Source organism: Meriones unguiculatus, chromosome 10 (assembly GCF_030254825.1).
Source record: "Meriones unguiculatus strain TT.TT164.6M chromosome 10, Bangor_MerUng_6.1, whole genome shotgun sequence".
NCBI classification, from domain to species: Eukaryota; Metazoa; Chordata; class Mammalia; order Rodentia; family Muridae; genus Meriones; species Meriones unguiculatus.
This window is the reverse complement of record NC_083358.1, coordinates 4264448-4284252: the sequence shown is the minus strand read 5'-3', so window position 1 is coordinate 4284252 and position 19805 is coordinate 4264448. Positions and strand designations below refer to the sequence as shown.

At 54.3% G+C, this 19805-nt stretch overlaps 1 protein-coding gene across 1 annotated transcript in view; it reads left to right on the top strand.

Moving 5' to 3' along the window:
* The first annotated feature begins 2707 nt into the window (after window positions 1-2707).
* The window catches only part of Galnt2 (polypeptide N-acetylgalactosaminyltransferase 2), a 112388-nt gene continuing 95290 nt past the window's right edge, over window positions 2708-19805 (top strand). The window contains exon 1 of the mRNA XM_021650113.2: window positions 2708-2924. Coding sequence (XP_021505788.1) covers window positions 2802-2924 — 123 coding nt within the window. The 5' untranslated portion in view covers window positions 2708-2801. The remainder of the gene's footprint in view (window positions 2925-19805) is intronic.

Below are 19805 nucleotides of genomic sequence, written 5' to 3'. Positions count from 1 at the left end.
CCCAGCTCATCAAAGGAGCAGCTGTGAGTACAGTAACGACCATGTGTGACTTCCTGTGGGTTCTGGGAATCTGAACTCAGCACCTTCTGCTCATGCAGCAAGCTTGGTACCTCCTGAGCCACCCAGCCCTTTGCTGGTTTAAGTGAGAGAGAGGTATCTGACTGACATGCTAACACATGTCCTGGTTATTCCTCAGCATTTCCCCGGGGCGAGCAGAAGTCGCCCCTGGTGCAGAGTGTACGGTTCCCTTATTCCCGGCTTGTCTGCAGACGGCAGTGTTGAGAAGTGTCCGTTAAACTGGAAAGTACTTTTGGGTGGTGAGGGTGCTGTGCTCAAACCCAGAGCCTTGTCCCACCTGCCGACTTTAAAGATGTGTATCACCACCGCCGGCTCAGAGATTAAAATCTAATATCAACTTTGTTTTGCTTTTGGAGTTTCCTCATTAGGGATTCCAATTCATGTACGTTACTCCTCTTTCCGGGCTCCCAACAACTTCTGTCTGAGCCTTTTCACTTATTTATCTTCCTCTTTCCTTTCTTTTCTTCTCTCCATGCTTCCTTTTTTGGCGTGTGAATGTGTGTATAGTGTGCGCATGTGTATATACAAGTTAGTTTGTGTGTGCATATATGTATATGTGTGTGTGAAGGCCAGAGCTTATATGTTCCTGTTGGATGGGCGCATGTCATACATGGGTGTGGAGGCCAGAGATTGGCCTGTGGTGTGTTCTTTGGTAGTTCTCCACCTTACATACAGAGATGAGGTCTGTCCCTTACACCCAGAGCGTGCGGATTCTCAGATTGTGAGGCTAGCTTGCCCTGGAGACCGCCTGCCCCTGCCTCCCAGGCTCTGTGTCACAGGTAGGCTGCCAAGCCTACACTGCTTGCAGGTGGGCTCCTGGTGACCAAATTCCTGCTCCTCTGTCTGTCTGTCTGTCTGTCTCTGTCTCTGTCTCTGTCTCCCTGCCCGCCTACCTGCCTGTCTTCTCCTGGCTCAGCCTCCGGAGTGCTGAGATTACAGGTGGACGCAATCATCGGTCAATGGCCAGGTTGGGGCTGGGAGTTAGCGATGAAGCGCTAGGATTCCTTTTCAGCCGTGTGCTCACTTTTCTGTTTGCAGTAGCAGCTTTCCTCTCTTTTGACTTTTCAGTTAGGGAGCACTTGGGAGCTGGGCTTCAGGTGAGTGCTTTCTCTTCTGTCCTTCGCTCAGGTGCAGTACCAGGCCACAGAGGAGGACAATGCAGCCAGTCCTAATGAGACCTGACAGGCTAGGGTCAGATGGAAGGGGAGGACTTGGAGAGGGGACTGGGAGGAGATGAGGGAGGGATGGTGGGATTGGCAGGGAATGAGGGAAGGGGCTACAGCTGGGATACAAAGCAACTAAACTGTAATTGATATACAAAAATTAAAATTAAATAAAGAAGATGGTGCCGGGCTGGGACGGCCTCTTCTTCTCATTATTTCTTAGGGTTAGTCGTGTTTCCTTCTCACTTCTTTCATTCCCTTCACTACCAGGCCTTGAAGGGCATCAGGTGTTCCCACTTACCTGACTTTTCCCAAGACTCTGGGCCTTTTCAAGTCTGGAACCTCTTCTCCATTGTTTTACAGATCTCTTCCCTGGATGGCACAGTGCTGGGATTCCTTATAGGGTGACAAGTCTGTCTTCCATAAGATCTCAGCTGTGGTAAAGGGCATCCACCGGGATGGGGCGTCTGCTGGGACGGGGCGTCTGCCGGAGTGGGGCGCCTGCCGGAACTGAGCGGCTCTTCCTCTTCACTTCTGAGAAGTCTGAAGTTGCTGTGAGGCTCAGATCCTGGCAGGCAAATGCTAGCTGTCTGTGCCTTTGTTTTGTTCAGGATTGGGCAGACTACTACTCAGGCAGGCCCTGCCTCCTGCAGTCTGTGCGACCTCAGGAATATTTGCAGCCTCTCAAGTACTGGTAATCTTTTTCAGACATGGGGACTCAGAGAGTCACAAGGGCACGGACAAGGTTACAGTCAGCAGAGAGCTGCTGGGAGAGAGCCGGCTACCTGCTCACCTCATTCCTTCAAAAAAGCAACCAATGGAAAAGAAAAGACTTAAAAATATAAATTACCACCCGTCTCTCCCCTTTTTCATGTTTATTTAAAACCATTACAGTTTTGCTCTTAAGAGCAGGCAAAAAAAAAAAAAAAAAAAGGAGGCAGGGTCATTCTTACAAGCGAGTTCCTTGAGAGCTACCTTCCCTGTCTCAGTGTTGTTCAGACCGCAGGGTGCTGCATGCCTGTCACCCCAAGACTGAGGAGTCTGACGCAGGAGGACTGCTATGAGTTTGAGGCCAGCTTGGGCTAGATGGTGAGTCCGAGGCCAGTCTGGATGACTGAATGAGAGCTTGTATTTAAAAAAAAAAAAAAAAAAGCAAAAATAAAAAAATAAAAATAATAAAAATCCAAGAACCCACTGTTGTCCAACTATTAAAAGAGACGGTTGCCGCCGGGCCGGGGCGACCTCTGCAGACCGGACCCCTCCAGGTCTTCGGGGAGCCGCGCGCCCGCGCCCGCGGCCTCCACCTGCCACTCCCGGGCGCGCGCAGTGGGCGGAGCGCCGCTGCCATGGAGACGAGGCCCCGCCCCCGCGCCCGCCCCTCAGCGTCGATTGGTCGCCCTTTGCTCCCTGACCCCGCCGCCGGGCCGCCGCTTCCTGCCGGGCGCCGAGCGCCGAGCGCCGCCCGCCGCCGCGTCTTCCCGCGCCGCCGCCCCGAGCTCCGCCCGCCGCGCGCTCCGCCCGCCGCGCCGCCAGGCTGCCCGGCGGCCGCCCAGAGCGAGGATGCGGCGGCGCTCGCGGATGCTGCTGTGCTTCGCGCTGCTCTGGGTGCTGGGCATCGCCTACTACATGTACTCGGGGGGCGGCTCCGCGCTGGCCGCGGGCGGGGGCGGCGCCGGCAGGAAGGTGAGTGCCTCGAGGCCTGCGCGCCGACCGGGCCTGCGGCGGGGAGGCTCCGGGCACGGAGGGTGCTCCCCGGCTCGGGGCAGCAGCCGCGGGGACCCTGGGCCGGATGCGCGAGTCAAGTTTCCTCCGGGCCCTCAGGCTGGCGGCGCGAGCCCCGGCCCTGCGCCGCCTGCCAGGGGTTCTGGCTCCGGCGACTTGCTTCCCGCACGCGGTGCGCGGGCACCCGGAGCCACGTCTTGCGCAAGGATCTTGGGGACTGTTGTCTCGGCGAAGGCGCTGCGCTCCACTCCCCTTGCCGGGATCCTAGAGCTCGCCATCCCGCCGGACTCCCTGTCCCCTGTCCCGCACACTCCGCCCAGCTCGCCCGGGATCCCCACTCCCTGCTTCGAGATCTCGGGGGTCGTTGTCACCCGAGATCCGGTGCTCCCTGAGCCACACTCCGCCCAGCTGGAACGCCCGACCCTCGCATCTTGCTCCGGGATCTTGGGGATCTTGGTCCGGCTAGAACCCCAGTGATCACCAGCGTGATTCCGCCCGATGCCCCTCGCAGCACCCGGGCAGTGAGGACTGACCATGCCCTGCCAGACCTCCTTCCTATTTGCCGCTCTGTCCATCTCGGCCCTTGGCCCCTTACGGCGGCGGGAACTGCCTACCCCATTGCGCTTGCATTTCTCAGCCCCAAGTCCCTCCTCCTCGGATGTTTCTGATGAGTCTGGCGCGGAGGACCGAGTGGTGTGGCCGTGGGAACCACGGGTCTCTTAGAGCCGTCTCGGCTTGGGTACCGCGTAGACGCGGACCGTGAGGTCTTAGTTGGTGGTTGGTGCAGTCTGCTCAGGGCTGCTGCATCCCCCTCCGGAGGGGTTTGTGATGTTTTACTAGCTAATGAGCTTCAAAACATAGTTATCTTTCCCAAAGATCTGTAACCCTCCTCACTTGGTGTTGATGACGCTGTAGAAGCGGCAGGAGCTAGGGGATAAGGTCCTGAGTAGGAAGGACTGTCAGTGACGTTACTTCTAGTCAGACCCTGGATGTCAAAGGCGCTTGGCTGATTCCCTTTTCCTTCTGGCATCTTTGAGTTATTCCTAGCTGTAGTTATGGAGGGAGGGAGGTGGAGGTGTCTTTTTAGTGCTTGGAGGATTTCATGTTTCGTTCATGTTTGCAGTAGTGAAAGCGGAAACAGTCAGTGTCTTCCTGTGCTTGGCCTGTGTGGAGTTAGTCGGCACCGACTCTCAGCTCTGCTCTGTGAATGGTGGGTTTGCTGGGAACCCCTGCTAGTTTTTAAGTCCTGAGAACCGTGGTGCCTCAGAGCAGGTGTGGTTTGTACCAACTTGGCTTCCCCAGTAGACTTATCTGGCCTTGGGAATAGTCTGGCTGCTGACAATGCTTTTTCTCATCCACACAAAGAAAAGCAAATTGACAAAGCTCGGACCAGCACAGTGAAAAAAGAAGGCACCTGTGGCCAATGGCCTCCCTGGGGTGTTGCTCTACTTGCTGGTAGCTGGTGTCCCTACTAAAGTCCTCTGGATGCCTCTAAGGGGTAAGCTTTAGGTTTGAAGAAAGCCCAAGACCTCCCCTGCAGAAGAAGTGGGGGGTGAATAAACCGCTATATTCAGATTGAGGGCCTGGGAATTCAGTTGTCAGGGAGCCATAAAACGTAATCCCGGCTCGGAGTATCATGCTTTAGTGATCTGTAGGACGAGGAAGAGGCGTGCTGACAGGTTTTGAAATTTCAGTAGTGCTCTCATTAAGGTAGCCAGGTGGAACCCGAGAGAAGCAGAGGGTGCCCCAAAGGCATGGAGTGCCGTCTGGAATCCCTTACTGGGTTTGAACACTAGAAGGCTCCCCACATTAGTTCATTCTCATGATAAGGGAAAATGTGTGGTTTGTTTAGCTTGTGCAGCACCGGTGCGAAAACAAGAAGCGCGGGGTTATTGAAAGCCTGTCGTCTTTTTAGAGATAAGTAGACAGCTTTTATTCTTGGGTTTGGTACTGCTCACAGAGAGGCTCTTGTTCCATCTTCAGTTAGTTTCTTCATGCTCTGGTGTGTTTTTTTTCTGTGGGGCCCCAGGCTTCAGGACTGTGCTTTGGGGATTGTCTGAGAGCATCCTGTTAGGGTTTCTGCTGCTTCAGCAGCCAGACCAGGCTGTGTGCTGTGTGCCCTGCCTGCTAAACAACTCCAGTTAGAACTGCTGTTGCTCTTCCCCAGTTAGCAGAACCAGAAAGTCAGTTCACCTCACAACTGAGGAGTCGAAAACCAGCTGTCAGCATTTGCTGGAAAACCCGGGACTCGGTGTTCTCTGATTCTGCAGTGCTGGGGCTCCTCGTTGAAACGATTTATGCAGTGTTTAAAATTGCATTTCATTTGTATAGGTATCTCCCCCTGCCATATTTACTCTTTTCTCCCCAAACTGATGATTTGCACTTCAAGAATGCCTTTCCTTTGAGCATCTTAAATGCTTTCAAATTTTAATCATGTTAAGTTTCCCTGGGGCCCTGGTATGCTGGCAGTGGATGGAGCTGCAGAGCAGAGGAGAGGGTTGCTGTTGAAAGGAAGCTGCCTCTGGCTGAAGTGGAGCGAGGGGAAGGGTTCCCAGCTGGAGAGCAGCAAGCGAGCCCAGCTGAGGGGCTGCAGGGCCCCTTGGTGGAGGGCTGAGTGCCCCAGGAGGTGCCCTCTTCCTGGGGCTGCTGTGCTGTACCCTGGCTTTGGCCTCGGGTGCAGGTGTTTGGCCTTGAGGCTCTTGCAGGAGGTGTTGGGGAGGGCCGTCTGGTGGGGATGCGCACAGGACAGCAGTACTTGTAAAAGCAGAGAAGGACTTGGGACTCCGCTGTCCTGTGGAGAGCTTCCCCTGGCAGGTTGGTGCACTGGTTCCCCTGATGGGGAGGGAACCGCTACCACAGGTAGACACCTGTGGAAGGTGATGGCGTGGTGGCCCCTGGTATGGACTCCCGTGGTTTTCTTCCTTTTGCGAAGTGCCCCTTCCCCCCTCTGCTCAGCTCCACCTCGGGTTTCTCTCCTCAGGAAGTTGGGAGGTTAGCATCCTTACACCATGCCTTTTTTGTTTTTTTTTTTAAAGGATTGTATGTGGTTAGTAATAGCTGAATGACTGATACAGAATGAAGGAAAGAAAGAAAGAGGCAGAGAAAAATCCTCTGACTCCCGAAAATGGAGTGAGCCAGAATCCTGTGAGGCCTGTTTCTGCCAATTGTGCACCATGGTGTCTTCTTTGCATTTGTCCCGAGGAATCGGTCTTGCAGGGGTTTGCACTGGGACCTTCAGTTCTGTTAATGAGCCACTTACGGGAAAATCCTGGGGACACCCATACCAGCTCTGTACCCAGCTGGGTTGTCATAATGGGTTTTCCAGAAGCCACAGCGGGTGACTGGAGAGGGAAGTCCATGGTGGGGGGAGGGCGGGGTGCCCCTCCCCACTCCTCCCTGATCCCTGAGGAATGGAGCTGGGATTGTTGAAGGCTGACAAGGGGCTGCCACACACACAGCACGGTTTGTTACCTGTGTCGGCGGGTTACCAGTGATAAGTGTGCAATTTAAGAGAGGCCATTTGCCCCGAGTGTGACACACCTGCCATCCTAGTACTTGGCACGTGAAGCAGGAGGGTCAGGAGTTCAAGGTCACCTTTTCTTCATACCACCTTCAAGTCTAGGCCAGCCTGGGCTATATGAGACCCTGCTTCAAAACAGCAGTGGGGACTGTAGTGGAGGTGGGAGGATTGCCAGAGAAAGGCCAGATAAACCTCCTGAAGGTAAGGAAAGTCCCCTGCTCCAGAATTCTGGTGTGGCTGCCTAGTGGGGTACAAACACTGGAGAAGCCGGTGGGAAGAAAGGGAGTGATGGGAGTTAGGGGTGGGTGATTAAGAGGGGTCGGTTGTTTGCTGCCTTTTGTATCTAAGGAGGGCTGTGAGAAGCGGTTGGGGTTGGGAAAACAGGAATGCTTGTAGCTTCTCTGCTGCTGCTGTTGCCACAGGATGTTAGCCCAAGGCTACTGTGATGCCCCTGCCCAAAGTCTTGGTCAGAGCTGGCTGCTGGGGCACTGAATGGAGGCTCAGGCGGAGGCCAGGAAGGCTGCCAGTGTTCTGGGGAGGTCTTGGGCAACCTCCTGCAGGCCCAGTTGAATGTCCAGGGAGAGATGTGGGCCTCGGCCAAGCCCGCTCCCCCGAGGCATGACGTGTTGCTGAGGTTCACTGGCCAGGCAGAGGGGAGTCGTGTATGTAGCCAGGCCAGACAGCATGGCAGCCTTGTCTTAAGCACCGAGAGCCCCTCAGGCTTGTCTCTCCCTGCCCACCACCCCTGTATTTTTGAGATGTCGGTCTCCCTCTTGGGCCCTCTTCCACATTCGGTAGCTTGAACCCTGTCACCCAGTAGGCTTCCTGTGCCCACTGCCCTGTCGTGCTAAAACAGGTGTGGCAGGTAGTGAGTTCTGGAGCGCGTACGTCTTATCAGTGTGAGGCCTGGCCTTCACCTGAACAGAAGTGCCTTGTCTGTTCCTCCCACATGGTCTTGGCTCCTTCCTGCCGAGGTCTCTTGATGCAAGAACCCAGTACTGCTGCCCACAAAGGCTGCCCAAGGAGCTTCCAGGACAGGCTGGGCCAGGCAGGCAGCGTTCCTAGCTGGAGGTCTCCCTTACTCTGTGGACCAGAGAAGCTCACCACAGCCTCTCCCAACCCAGGCAGAACTTGACCTTGTTCTCTGTAGATAGGAGGACTCCCTGACCTTTGGCCCCTGACATTCTATTCAGGACTAGGCTCAGAGGTTCTCTTGGGATTCCATTCCCTGCCTCACTCCCCAGAGACTACAGGCTCATTTGGAGGGTGGGTTTGGAGGGGGTTGGGGAGCCAGGCTTCAACATCAGTCAGCTCCCCTGCTGGGACCCTTTGCTGTTTTAGGTTCCTGTGCCTGGAGCAGGTCTGGATCTGCCTAGCCTTCTCCTGACACGGTTTGAACTGTAAAGCTGCCATGTCTACACTTAGTCCTGTCCAGTAGTGTGGGCCTAGGAAGTGTGTGTCACGTACAGAACAGATTGACTTTCTAAGCATGCTCACATACAGACAGCCGTGATTCATCTGGGCTGGGTGTGTTCAAAAACAGGCCCTCTTACTTGAACTCCCATTTGTGGGGCCGTATTTTAGTTTTCTTAGGAGCCGTGTGTCATCCTGAGGCTGACTTCTACAAAGCTGCAGTGGAGGGTGGCTGTGTGGGCCCAAGCCAGACCTGGCCCCCATGGCTCTGCCAGTCCTTGCAGGCCATCATCCCAGTCAGTGGCCTCTTCCATTTGGTTCCCTCCTCCTGGAAGCGCCTGTGGAGTAAGCAGTCTCCTCCAGGCTACCTGCCTGCGAATGAGTGCGACGGGGCCGTTGGACTGCGCTGTGTCTCAGCAGAGGCAATGGTTGGAGGCTTCGTCTTCATGGGGTCCACCTTGTCCGCTGTGGAGTTCACAGCAGTGCCAGCTTCTGCACACCTGGTGCCAGCACACCTCGGAGGTATACAGGCCACAACTGACCCGCATGTTGAGAGAGCTGTTAATGGTTTTGCCTTTTCTTGCTGGCACCGTCGTGCCTAGGCCTTCTAAGAAGGAAGCAGACCCTCTGTGAGGTCTGTGGTGGCTGCCTTTAGGGGTTACTCACGTGAGTGCTAAGTTTTAAAGTTGAATAGACTCCTGCTTAGCACCTACTGCATGCCTGATACGTCCTTAAAGCATGCGTGACACCGTTGAAGAAACTGAATGCAGGGCAGGCTAGAGGCTCTCTCAGGGTCACAGAGCTTGCGGGCAGACAGTCACTTGGGTCTCCTGAGGTCTTCTGGTTGACAGGATGTGGGCCTGATTCCCCAGGCCTCCTGGTCCCCTTCCTCCATTGGTAGTCACCTTCCCTCACTGTGGTGGTGACCGGGGAGGCACCTTGTAGCCGGGAGAGCTCTGTTGGCAGGTGCAGGCTGCTTGCCTTGTCTTGGATTTGTTCCTGTCTAGCGCTGAATTTGCCCTCTTGCCCTCAGGCTTTACTTGACCTGAAACTAGGAGATGACACCAGAGTCTGTTCCTCGAGAGGCTCCCGTGTGCCTGGCACAGGTGCGTCTGGGACCCTCCCGGCAGCCCAGCAGACTGTGATGTGCGCTCCTCTGTGCTGGGGGCAGAAAGCAGTGCTGGGCAAAGCGGTGCACAGGGGCCGAGGCCGTGCAGGTCATGGTGAGAGCTGTGCAGCCCTGGACCTCTGGCTCCCTTTGCTCCTGAGGCCTCCAGGCTCTTCGGTGCCCAGCCTCCCTGCCAGCCTCATCGCCTGCTCACTGAATAGAATGAGGCAGTGTTTCCAGGGTCATCGCCTTTTCTTTGCCAGCACAGTGGCTCTTCTGTCACAGGGAGGCCTGGTCTTTCTGTTCCAGTTCACTCAGCTATCACATGCATCTGGTTAGAATGCCAAGGCACCTGCCACACCCCGGCCCTTACCCTCCTGCGGCCCTCAGTTGCCAAAAACACCTACAGTTCAGTGTGTGACAGGCTTGCAAGGCAGAGTTGTGGGACAGTCTCTGGGTTCCTGAGCTAGTCTGTGAGGTGCAGCGGGCAGGCAGGGTGGCGGGCAGGCAGGGTGGCAGGCAGGGTGGCAGTTTGTGGTTTAGGTGCTACGAGAGGACACCTCGTGTTGACAGAGCTGTCCCACACGTCAGGGCTCGGAGTCATCTTTGGGTCTTGAGCCCCTGCGGTGGCCAAGGTTCTCCGTTACTGCTCCATCCTAGGAGCAGCTGGAGGTGCAGGTGGGGTCGTTACTCACAAGTGCGGGAGGGAAGCCAGAGCCTGCTGGTGCCCTGCTTTGGAGAGGCGGCGCTTGGTCATGTAGGCCCTGTTGGGACTCTGGGGTTTGTGGTGTTTGTAGAAAGCAAGATGAAGCTGTGACTTGTCTACCTGGAGATGCTGGGGCCAGATTCCCCAGGAGAGAGCTGGCTGTCAGCCCTGTCCCAAGACAGCCAGGGGAGGGGTTGTTAATGGGGGCTCCCTGAATTTGGCAGCCCAGGGCAGGCAGCAGGGAGGCCTTCAGGCTCAGGGGTGCTGTGGGCTTCTGACAGCTTCCTGGAAGGCCAGCCCAGGTGTGACCTTTGAGTCCTCGCTTTGGAAAATCATCAGGCCTGGGATGAAAGGTCTTTCTCAGCTGAATCACTTGGGTTGGGAGCTTGAGGAGCCTGGAGCAAATTAAAGACTTGGACCTGAAGCTGCCTATAAATTAAGCGTACCCTAGGTCTGGAGCAGTAGACACTCACTTGGGAATGTGTGTGGTTGCGTTGTCCAGCATGGGATGCCCTGAGGCCTGGCTTCCTGTCCTGAGTGCATTGGGCTTTCCCTTTGACCCACTTGCTGAACCTTTGCTTCTGAGGCCACCTCCTCTGTCCCCCCCTCAGCCTTGGCACTTTGCCTTCCCATCTCACTTTGGTCACCACTAGTCTCTCTGCATCTGTGACCCCCCCTTTTTTTTTTATCAACTCAAGGCTCCCTTATTTGTAAAATACTCTAGTTTATGTGCCATGAGGAAGAAAAAAAAGACGTCCAGTTGAGTAACATGCTTTCTTATCCGTTAACGTTTTTATTTTCTACTCACTGAAAAAGCCCTCAGACTTAATTAGACATTGATTTTTCTATATATCACTCTTGCACATAGACACAAAGGAAAGTGTAAGTGTTATATTTTGGGTAAGGTGTTCCTGAAACTTTTTCTGAATCCAGCCACTTCTCTCTGCTTTTCTCAGTCATCCACCTTGTTAGCAGGATTGTTGGTGACAGCATTTCCCAAAGGGAACTATAACCGTGCTAAGGGCTGTTGGCTCTGGACCCTCAAGGCAGCTTGGTAGTTGTACAGCTAGCCGCCTCTGACTCTACACTTCTCCCCGGAATCCTGCTGACTTCTCCATTTCACTGTCCCCGTCTCATCCTGACGGGATTTGTGAGGATTATTGTTTTTGGATTTTCTTTTAAGCTTTTGACGTGTGTCCAGCGGATTGAGATGCTGAGCCTGCTTTGGGCCCCATCCCAGCTCACGGAGACTTGGGAGGTTTTTGGAAGACATACTCTGGTTTCTCATGTTCAGCCGTGGGCAAGGATTATCTCAGAGTGGACCAGGGCCCTGTTCTTCGTCACTCATGAGAGCCCAGTTGCCCTCTGGGTCTCTCTGACAGAGGAGGCTGGCCTCTGTTTACTCTATCCTCAGAATCCTGATAGACAGGTACTTGTTATTTCAGAGAGCAGCTGTGAGTGTGCGCCCATTGAGAAAACATTCTGGAGTATTACCCATGTAAGAGGTCAGCCTGGGTGCCAGGTTGCAGAGGGGCGGTCATGTCTTACACTGAGATGCTAGTTACCAAGCAGCTAGTGTATTTAGAGGCATCTCTTTTGTGGTTCAGAATCAGTGAGGTTTTCGGCGTTGCTTTGAAGTCCTGGAAGATCCTGACAGGAAAGCATTCACCATTTGTTTCTCAGTCCTTCCTGTAAGGATCACCTGACTGCTTTGGTACCCCTCTAGGAGCACTTGGTGGTGGAGTGTGAGTCGAGGCAGGCACGAGTCGCTGTCACCTAAGCTGCCATCAGCATATCACAGCCCCTTACCCAGCAGGGCTGGTGTGGCCATTCAGTGGGGTTTCTTGATTGCCCTGTACATCTGTGTTAACGCCTTGCCTTGTGGTGGCAGGAGGCTGGCATGGGAGACAATTAATAAATATGTACTATTCCTTTTTGTTCCTCCAACAGGACGTTATTGCAAAAATCCCGAGTATTAAGTTGTATCTGTAACTGGTAGTTTTGGCAAGGGCGTGGTTCTGCATGTTTTCTGTAAGGTGTGACTCCTGTGACTTCAGTTTAAAGCAGCCTTGTGTCTGCGCTTTTGAAAGGCTCTGTAGGCCTAGGGTAGCACTGGGCTGGGAAGTTTTTCCTTTGTACACACATTTAATTTCTAGAAAACCCCAAGGTTACCAGTCTGTCCCCAGGTCATGCACCTTAAAGTCAGGGTGCTTTAAGGTCCTAGCAGCGGCCTAAAATAAGCTTTGTGGGAAATCTAGCTCTGTCTGGCCTGTTTTCAGTATGTCTGATAGAGGGGCACAAATAGCAGGTCTCCCTGTGTTGGGCTCAGCCATAGTTTCAGGCCAGGAGGTTGTTCATTACAGGGCCATTGTCTGCTTATCCTCCATCAAAACCGCTGATGTGGGAGAACAGAAAGCTCAGAGGAGGAGTGTCTGGGGCTCTGGGTGGTCTGAGGACCAGGCCCAGCCTTACCACTGGGCTTACAGAAGCAAGTAAGGGCTGGGGTGGCACATTCCTGGACAGAGAGAAACCGGGACCATGCAGCAGTGGGCGTCAGGGAGCAGTGTGGGTCCCACGCCTGCCTGGGATGGTAGGATCTAGTTCGTGCCGTTGTTTAGGAAGGAATGGGCCACCTCCCCTTCCCAGTACTGTTTTATTTTAGAGGTTTTCCTCCCTGACGACATGGCCAGCACTGATGATTACCTGTTCTGGCCTCCACACTGCCTGGATCCATGAGCAGGTCCAGTGTGAGGCCTGAGAGCAGCCCAGTGGGCTCTCTGCCACCTGGTCCCCGAGGCTTGGAGATTGACACTAGAGGGTTGCACAGGAGCTCTGAAGACCTCCTTGCAGGGGTTGGAAATCACCTGGATAGTGGACTCTGGCAAAGAGGACATAGCTGGGCTGGGCCTTAGCCAGGCTGCCTGTGTATGAGTTCTGGCTTCCCGGTGGCCCTGTGACCTCAGGCTACCCTCTTAGCCCCTCTGTATGGTTTCCTCATTTGTCTGTGTCAGCACTTCCCAGTGAGCAGCGAGTTAGTATGTATAAAGTGTTTGGATTGGTCCTGCAGTGCACGCAGCAAACGTTCAGCATTGTGACTGCTGTTAGCGTTAGGTGCTGCGTTACACGTGGGAGCCAGATAAGGGACAATAGGGATGTTGTCCCACACGGTGGGGGTGGGTTGCTTGGGAAGAGATGACAGAACCTTGCACCCTTGCTCCTTCTTCACTCAGAGCAGAGGGCAGGCTGGGTGGAGCTGGTGCACAGCCCTCAGCCTTTCCTAGACTTCTCAGACGTGCTTTCCTAACTCCATCCTTTCATCCCTTGTAACTTGTCTTGAAAACTTGTATCAGGATATGCGATTTAACTGTTGGCTCTATAATTCGTTTTTAAAACTAATTGTTATTTGGTTATTTCAGCATCTTGAGTTGTTGCTATCTGAGGGTTCCATGCTACCTGAAACTTCTCCCACAGGTTCTAATGGGTGAAACACTCTTTTCATTCGTTAGTTCACCCTCTGCTTGGCTTTGAACACAAGACAGATTAATATTGTGACAAAACAGCACAGCTCCTGTCAGTTGGCTCAGAGTTCACAGATTCGCTCCTGGATTACAGATTAACGAACTCCACTTCTTAATGATTCCAGCAAAGAATAATCTAAAGTCAATGCTGGTGAGGCTGTGTGCAGAAGAAAGGCCATCCATCACTCAGCCTCACATTACCCCAGGTGACTCTGGGTTCATGTTTGCACGGCTCATGGTGAAGGGGGGTGTGGTGGGCCGTGTGAGGGATGGAGGTGGGACTCTCGGGTGCACCTGTGCCCATTCTCTGTTGTGTGGAGCAGCCACGCCCCTCTGCTGGAGAGGGGCTTTCTGGGAGCAGACACTGGTGAGTTGTCGTATGAGAAGTAGTGGCTTTCTCTGTCTTCCTGGACTGTCTCCCTCCTCTGGGCCACCTTGGCTGTCTGGGGTCTAGGAAGGTCCCTGTTGTTACTGAGAAGCTGTGGTCCTGTGAGGCTGTGTCACTGGGCTTGCTTGAAGCACAGGTGACCCCGCCCCAAATCAGCAGCACCCAAAACATCTCATCTTAGCATCACCTGCCGAGACACCTCCCAGTCATGCGTGGGCCCTGTCTTACGGTGTTTCCACAGGTCAGAGTGCAGTGCCAGTCCCAGGGCCGTGCAGATCAGAGGCCTTGCACATTGATCGGTGGCTCTGGTGAGCTGACTACGTGGCTGCTGAACAGGGTCTGGCCTGCCCCACAGATGACAGGCTGCTGCACTTTCCCACCTTGGGTCCTCCAGTGGTCCATCCCTGAGATTCTCTGCACCGTGACTGTCTCGGTAGTGACCCCCACCCCCGCCTGTAGGTGTCACCCCACCTACCCTGGCCAGATCCTTAATGCATGAACCACCCCTGAGAGCCCAGGGTAGAACAGTCATTCCAGTGGAACAGCCATCCTAACCTGAGCATCTGAGGTCACCTCCGAGTGGCCTCTTGACCTTTCCTCACAGAAGCAGTTTTGGTTGCTGACCCTCACCTGACCCCCTAGCTAGCTGTATGTAATTCTGCCCCAGCTGCCTGTGGTCTTCCATATTGACTGTGGAAGTTAACACATTAACGTGATGGTCAGTTGTTAGTGCCTTGTCTAAGAAGTTCACACAACACCCTCCTCCCCCAGGTGGCTCTCTCTTTGTCCCGTCCCAGTGTTGAGCTGCAGGAGAGTCTGGCTCAGACACCTTCCCTATTTTCTGTTTGACAACAGGAAGGGAGCTTGGCAGCTGCTGTCAAAAGGGAGGCTTTCCAAAAAAGAGCTGACAGTCTGGAAACTTGGTCACCCTGCTGATAGGCAGAAGGCCATAGCTTAGGCGGGAAGGCGCACAGTGAAAGGCCGGTCAGCAGCTGGGCCAGCGGAGCAGGGCAGTGGGCTAGGAGCGGGTGGCCTGCAGCCTCTAGTGCTTCCGGTGTGTTGACACCTTTCAAGATTTAGGACCTAGCTCCAAGGCGTTGGCCCATCCTTCAGAAGGCTGCCCCATGCTGTAGTGGCGGGAGGTGCTCATGGTTCATCTTTCTCGGGAGTGAATGGCCATGAGTGCTCAACATTAGTGATACCGTCGTTACTTGACCAGCTGCAGCTCTGTGGCCCAGAGTGGTAGCTGTCCTGTGGCCTGTTAGCTTTCAAACAGGGTGGCTGATAGCCAGCCCTACTGTCCACATTCGCCAGCCTGCAGGAGAAGGGCCCTGCCAGCTCCCAGGTGCTGGGTGCGCGCTGTTGGGTGGCCTGTACTTCCCTTCCCGGGGCCTAGCTGACGGGCTCTGAGTCATTCTGCCCTTGTGCACTGGAATCTGCTGTGTGAGGTGGTCCTCAGTGCTGGCCGGAGCAGGGAGTCTGCATCGTTCTGAGGGGAAGCTGGCTTTCTCTACAGGTTCGCGGGTACCAGGGCTCTCTCTCGCCCCTCACTAAGGTTTCACTGGCTGCCACAGCTGTGTTTGCATTAAGCCATTAGATCTGGGAGCGTTGGTAGGTGGAGTTGCACCCTGCCCCTGACTGGGGAGATGGCAGGAGCATGCTGAGCTGGGTCAAGGAGTTTGCTAGACCTAGGTCAGAAATGCGTTCATTATGCTCAGGACAGACGCTCCCTCCGAGCCTTTGACTCCTCAGGGTCCTAGCTGACCTTGACACTGTTGACAGAACAGCGGTGTAAAGAACAGAGTGGATGTGTGTGAAATGTTGGGGACACCATGAGAGGCACTTGGAGCCCACAATCGGGTTCACCCTCAGCCAGAGCCCGGAGGAGCGGACCCCCGCTGCTGAGGCCCAGCAGCAGCAGTTGGAAGCCAAATCCTGTACGTAAGTTCCTTTGTCTCAGCTGCTTCATTGAGGTGTAAGCTGCAGATCCGGGGGTTCGTGGCTCAGAGCTCCCGAATGGCTCACCGGTTTATCACGAGGCAATCACTACATGTGCCGAGGACAACCAGGTGTCCTATGACAAAACTTTTCTAGGGGAGACAGCACACACCTCTACTCTCAGTGTAGGGAGCCGACAACAGACCAAAGCATGTACACCACCGGAGTCCACCTTGGCGAGCCAGTGAGTTTTATTGGGGTCCCTTAGAGGAATATGGGTGAGGAGCCAGTTACAGGGGCAGAAATGACTCAAAGACAACGGTATCACAAAAGCGCATCCCAGCATGGGTGACAGCTCACAAAGCTGGGAACCTGTAGTGCCTAGCCAGAACGCCGCTGAACGGGTTAGAGTGCCCTTTCCAGGTGCCTCAGTTGGTCTGACCCTCTTCCAGGCAGGTTGGCTGGTTTCTGCTTCTTTCAGGCAGTTGGTCTGGCCTCAAAGTCTTATTTACTACTTGGCTTTGTTGTGCCTGATTCGCAAGACCCCAGAAGACAACCAGGAGTCGAGTCCATTGCAAAACACATGAGGATCTTTTTATTACAAACTAGCTTGTGCTCACACACCTGTACCTCCAAAGCGGTTGAGAGCCGAGAGCCCTGTGCTCAGGTTAGGTGGGTGCAAAGCAGGGGATTCCTGCCTGGCAGGTGTCTTTTGGTTGAAACACAAAAGTGGCTGTTGCATTTTGAATTGATTGGGCATAGGAAGGCCTCCAAACCACTAATGGTCTGGCTTCCCTTGTTTGGCTGTCCTAGGGGAGAGGGGCTGGTTTCTTAGCAACTGTATCTCTAGTGGTCAGGAAAAGAATGCAGTAAGGCTGGTTCTGGTTCTTCTCAGGTGGCTGGACATGTCTCCACCTGTCTGGCCATTGTTCAGGCTTGTGCTTTAAACTTTGAACCAGTACCTCAAAAAAACATAATTTTTAATTCTTTGGTCTCTCAGCTTCCTTCCTTGTGAGCTTAGGCTTTTGCTTTTATTGCTTACTCTGTCAGGGAGGGGCCTATTGAATCTTGTTAGTTTCAGGGACTTCCTGAAACTATCTTGAGTTGTTTAGCTTCCTGTGTGAGGAACTTCCTGCAGGTTGGAATGTTTCAGTCTCTGAGGAAGCAGCTGTGCAGGACACCTAGAGACAGAGGAAAGCCCTCTGTAAAGCCGGTGGTGGTCTCTCCCAGTGTGGTAATGAGTCTCACCTCTGAGCCGACATCTACCCTCCTCCTGTATTGATTCGATGCCTTTCAGCTAGTGCAGCTCTCCTCAGAGGACAGGGGTCCAGCCTGCTGGGGCCTTTTGTCCATATCCAGCAATGCTCAATGCCAACGACTGAGTTTCCCAGGTGGAGGTTGGGGTGAAGGATCCATCTTTTGCCTGCACTTGGATCCTGAGACCAGCAGGAGCCTCTTCACTCCTTCCCTGCCCTTCTCTGTCCTCCCTCAACCCCACCCCATGCCTTCATTTCCCTGTGCAGCTTGCCCTTCCCTTGGCTCTTTAACTGTTAGCCCCCATAGTGGTTTTGTGGTCCTCAGTCCGTGAGAGCTTAGAAATACCTGGGCAGGGTTTTGAATTCCAGAGGCCCAGGACCACCTCTGAGTAACAAGCAGATGTGTCTGCCCTTGTGTGTGTGCTTCTGTACACACTGCCCTGGTGTAGATTCTGGCACTGTCATGTGGGGAGCAGCTGGGAGGCATTTCTCAGGCCTTTTCTTGGGGTGTGTGTGCTGTGCATGCATCTGTGTATGTCTGTGCGTGTGCTGATCAGAGCCCTGTATGATGCTGCTGTGCTGTTGGATCGAGTCTAGTCTTCTGGTGTGGAAGCCTCAGTCAGTTACTGGCTTCTCATTGCTGGAGTCCTGATGAACTTGCTTCCCTGATGAACTTGCTTCCTTCCCTAGAGAACTGACCTCACTGTGGAGTCCCAGCGTGGTCCTGCTGTTCTCTGCCCCAACCCACCTGCCCCTGCTGTGACAGGAAGCTAGGGCTACACCAAGCTTTGTCGAAGCCTACTGGAAGGTGACGGGAGAGGGAGGTGATGACTTGGTTCCTCTTTGGCTCCTGCTGGCCCTGTGTTAGCCAGGCTTCAGATTTTAGTTTCCCTGATACTAACAGACTTTGACCCCAACTCTGGTAGATGCCAGCCCTAGGAAAGGGGCACCTCGCCCTGTGGCTCTCTATCTCAGGGACCCCCGAGACAGAGTGTCACAGTCCTGGGGGTACAGAGGCGCCGTGTGACCTCCCTGGGTCTCCTTCCACACAGGTGGAAGGTGCTCCTGCAGTTGTGGCCGCCCTGGCCACCAGTGTTACCCAGGCGACCATTGATGTGGAAACCTCTGCTGGCGCTGTTAGTTCTGATCCGGGCTGGTTTGTGTCCTGCGTTCCAGCACTGGTGCACAGTAGTGGATTGTGCATGCTTAGACTGCGGCTCGTGCTCGCAGGACCTGTGCTCCCCTGATGGGACTAACTGGAGTGTCGCAGAGCGTCCTCCTCTCCAGCCTCGGTGAGATGGGGTGGGCTCCTGGACAGGGTCACTGCACACGGCTGCCACCATCCGTTGTCTTTTGCCTTCACTTTCAAAGAGTGATGAATTCGCCCGTTCCTCCAGAGCCTGCGTCCATTTGGTTAGCGTCACCATCAGCGTTGGATGATCTCTGGGTGTGTTTACAGGGGTTTCTAAAGAGACTGCAGGCAGCGTGTTAGGGAAAACTGTACCTGAATAAACAGTAATAGTGTAAACTCCAGGGGTGGGCCATCTAGGTTGGCTGTGTGTGAAAGCTCTGGCTCCAGGTCTTGCTGTGAGAAAGCACTGGACAAAAGCTGTGTGGCATGGAAAGGGTTAATTTAGCTTTGTCCATCACCTAGAGTTGCTGAGGCAGGAACTGAAGCTTAACCACAGAGGAACTGCTGCTTACTGCTTTGCTCCCCATAGCTTACCTAGCCCACTTTCTTACTCAACCAGGACCACCTGCCCAGAGATGGTGCCACCTACAGAGGCCTCCCCCCAGCCAACCATCAGTCAAGAAGATGCCCCACAGACTCACCCACAGGCCAGTCTCATGGAGGCAGTTCCTCAACTGAGGGTCCCTCTTCCTAGGTGACTCTAGTTTGTGTCAGGTTGGCAAAAACTAACCAGCGCAGTGCACAAGCCTGTGCTCACCCACAACCTGAGTTCAGTTCCCAGAAGCCATGTGGGAAGGTGAAAGTCGACTCCCGAAAGCAGTTCTCTGAGGTCCATGTGTGCACTCATGCTCACGCATCACACGCACAGTAACACAATTCACACCGTACATGCAAGTTAGGAACAAACCAGGAGAGGAGGAGCGCTCCAGGCAGGCTCGGTGTGAGCAGGGTGCAGAGCTGGTGAAGGCCCCGAGCTCCTGTGGCCCCTGCGCTGGTCCTGCTGCTCCTTCTTGTGTGTCCAGTCACTGCTCAGCACGGTCCAGCGCGCAGATGCTGCCCCGAGGGCAGTCAGCAGTCTGAGGGCCTCCACTGGCTTTGGCCTGTCTGCCAGCAGGGCCAGAAGCCCCTTCAGGTAAGCGTAGTTGTATGTGCGTAACAAGAACATCAACACGCTGGGCTGCACAGTTCACGATTTCTCAGAAAATGTGGCATAAATCTCCATGTGAAGAGATCTTTTCCAGACACAGTTTCTCTGTATAGCCCTGGCTGTCCTGGACTTGCTCTGTAGACCAGGCTGGCCTCACAGAGGTCCGCCTGCCTCTGCCTCCCGAGTGCTGGGATTAAAGGTGTGTGCCACCACTGCCAGGCTTGAAGAGATTTTTTGGTAGCCTTTCAACTTGATAAAGATTCTGTGGGTCCTGAAATCAAGGTCGTGGAGCACAGTGCTGGTTGTTGATAAAGGGGCCTGAGTGAGGCTGTGCTCCTGCGCCTGTTAGTGAAGGAGAGGCCTGGATCTGCTGCTCTAGCTCTGCCTCAGGCCAGGGCGATGCTTACTGCCCCTTGGCTCTAGGAGGCCAGGAAGCTTTGGTGAGCAGCACAGATCACTCTCTGCCTAACTCTACGCCTTCGGCTCATTAATTACTGACTTGGGGCAGCAGTGTCTTGTGGCTTGTATTTAAACTCATTGTTTGCCCAGGGTGCCTGGGCTGCCAGGGGCCAGGGCCTCTCCTCACAGATGGGAAGTAGGTTCCGGATCCTGATCCACCAGTTCCTGTGTGTGCTCACAGCTCCTCACAAGGGTCA